The following is a 2,846-nucleotide window of genomic DNA, read 5'->3' as shown; positions in this document are numbered from 1 at the left end:
ATTTGAGTCCAATCAGGTAGTCTGCAAAGCGTTCACTTGCCCAAGTTATGCCCAAAGCTTCTTTTTCTATCTGCGCATAACGCTGTTCTGTGGGGCTCATAGCTCGTGAGGCGTATGCAACAGGGCGCCATTGGTCATTTTCTTGCTTCTGCAATAATACAGCTCCTAGGCCATAGGATGATGCGTCACTTGAAAGTGTTGTTGCCCGATGTGCATCATAGTGAGCTAGGGTGGGTGTAGATGCAAGGCTCTGTTTCAGGGCTGAGAAGGCCTGCTGTTGTGCGTCACCCCAAGACCAGTGGTTTTTTGAACTCAGGAGGTCTCTCAGTGGTTTAGAAAGCTCTGCTATTCGTGGCTGATATTTGCTCAACTGGTTAACCATGCCTAGGAATCTTCTTAGACCTGACTGATTCTTGGGGGTTTCCATCTCCAGTATCGCTTCTACTTTCTTGGGGTTAACACGTACTCCTTCGGAATCAATGATGCTGCCTAAATACTCGACTGAAGGTTTTGAAAACTCGCACTTCTCTTCATTCAGAGTGAGGTTAGCCTCTTGGAGCTTGTGAAGAGTTGCTTCCAGGTGTTTATCATGTTCTTCAGTCGTTTTGCCAAAGACTAGAATATCATCCATCTGACAAAGGGCACCATCAGTTCCTTCCAGAACTTGTGAGATCCGCTTTTGGAAATGTTCAGGGGCTGAACTTATCCCAAAGGGTAGGCGGTTGAAGCAGAATCTCCCAAATGGAGTGATAAAAGTGGTAAGTTTTGCTGACTCAGGTGATAGACCAATTTGCCAGAATCCTGAATTTGCATCCAGCTTGCTAAACACGGTCGCTCCAGATAGTTGGGCTAGGGTGTGGTCTACACTAGGCAGCGGGTGGAACTCCCTCAGGATGCTCTCATTGAGGTTTGTTAGATCAACACAGATGCGTACTTCCCCATTAGCTTTTGGTACAACTACCATCCCAGCACACCATTCAGTTGGTTCATCTACCTTGGAAATGATTTGCATTTGTTCCATCCGGGAAAGTTCTTCTTTGACCTTTGTAAGAAGGGGTACGGGAACTCTCCTGGGAGTACTGAGTGCGAATGGTTTGGCCTCGGGTTTCAGCTTTATGACGTAGTCAGGACCTCGAAGTTTTCCAAGTCCAGTGAAAAGTCCTGGAAACTTTGCATTGAGGTTTGTGGCTTCCACAGCATCAACCTTTTGTACTATGGCAAGAGTTTCTATAGCTGGACGACCAAGCAGGGCGTTGCGGGCACCGTTCACTACGAATATCTCCTGCTCCGTTGTTTTGTCTCCTTTCTGGATTTTTCCCACAAAACATCCACGCACAGGGAGTGAAGTATGAGCTGGACCAAACAATGTCTTGCTTGATTTTACGAGGGTTGGAGTCGGTCGTAGCGCTTCGTAGATCTTATCAGGGATTACGGTCACGTCAGCTCCAGTGTCAATCTTGAAGCGAACTTCTGCGTTATTAAGCATCAGATCTACTGACCAAAAGGTGTTGTTCGTTTCAGTTCCTATTTCACCAAGAAACAAATTTTCATCTTCTTCCACTTCGCCAACCGTTTTGGACGATTTACAGACAGTTTCCCAGTGGCCTCTCTTTGAGCACTTGAAACAAGTTGCGTCTTTAGCTGGGCAGTTCGCTCGCTTGTGAGGCGGGAGATTTCCGCAGCGTTCGCAGCGTGTCGAAGAAGGCTGAGAAGGCGGTTTCTTTAGCGGTGTTTTCTTAGGTTTCGGCCCATTTTCATCCTTGAGTTTCGGAGGGTTCTTTCGTGTTACCTTGACCGCGTCGACGTTTTTCTTTGCATCTTCAGAATCCTTGAAGTCGTTTCTCAAAAGGGCTTGTTGCTTCTTTACAGCTTCGCTTTGTCGCGCATGATTGATCGCTTTAGCCAGAGATAATTCCGGGTCAAGTTGGAGTTTCTCCGATAATTTTGAGTCTTGAAGGCCCACCACAATTCGGTCTCGGATCATCTCGTCCTTTAGGGTTCCGTAATCGCAGTATTCAGCGAGTGCGTGCAGCGCTGTAATAAATGTGTCAACAGTCTCGCCATCTTCTTGGCGGCGCCGATTGAACTTTGCTCGCTCAAAAATAACATTTCGGCGAACCACAAAGTGTTCATCAAACTTCGTTTTAACGGTGTGATATTGTTTCTGCTGCGACGTGGAAAGTTTGAAGGAGGTCAAAATATCGTCTGCTTGATCTCCCATAGCGTAGATCAGCGTGTTTATTTGGCTCTCTTCTTCTTCTTTCGCCAGGCCAGACGCTTGGCGGAAACGTTCAAATCTTCGGCTCCATTTCGGCCACTCTTCTTGACGACTGAAATCAAACTTTTCCGGTAGCTGGACTCGGAAAGATGTCATGGTTCGTCGATCCCACTTCTGACACCATGTAATGTTATTGAGAGGCGAAACAGGCTATAACACAACAGCTTTAATCGAGCTAGTACAAGTACAAGGAGCACATGGTAAAAACAGCCCGCCCGCTAAGACTAATGGGACATCTAAAGCGATTACATCACATCAACTTGTGATGTTTTTAACTTTCTTTTTCCACTGGATGTACAAAATGAAATTCAGCTGCTATCAGGAGTCTTCTGTTATTCATGACTAGTTTGTTTATTGGGTTTTTGGTTGAGTCAAAGATGGAAATCCGATTTCGGATGGCATCGTTTTCGTTTTCATCTTGCTTAATGCGTAAGAGGGTTTGCAAAGTCTGAAGCGATACTTCTCGAGTGGTAAGCCTAAGTAATAATTGTACTTGATGTTTGTTTTTATTCCTGATTTAATGAAGTCGAGCGTAGTTTATGCGGCTATTTTGTTTACGCACGTTTGT

The 2,846-nt window shown here is 45.6% G+C and overlaps 1 protein-coding gene across 1 annotated transcript; it reads right to left on the bottom strand.

The window, feature by feature from the left end:
- Nucleotides 1-986: 986 nt before the first annotated feature.
- Nucleotides 987-2,374, bottom strand: LOC140932843 (uncharacterized). The gene is made up of 2 exons (XM_073382350.1): nucleotides 1,081-2,374; nucleotides 987-994 (listed from the first exon to the last, which is right to left on the bottom strand). Exons 1-2 carry the CDS (start codon nucleotides 2,372-2,374, stop codon nucleotides 987-989), a joined length of 1,302 nt encoding a protein of 433 aa, XP_073238451.1.
- Nucleotides 2,375-2,846: the final 472 nt, after the last annotated feature.

This window comes from Porites lutea, chromosome 1 (genome assembly GCF_958299795.1).
Source record: "Porites lutea chromosome 1, jaPorLute2.1, whole genome shotgun sequence".
In the NCBI taxonomy this organism is placed as follows: domain Eukaryota; kingdom Metazoa; phylum Cnidaria; class Anthozoa; order Scleractinia; family Poritidae; genus Porites; species Porites lutea.
The sequence above is the reverse complement of the archived record's forward strand: the minus strand, read 5'-3'. Positions and strand labels throughout refer to the sequence as shown.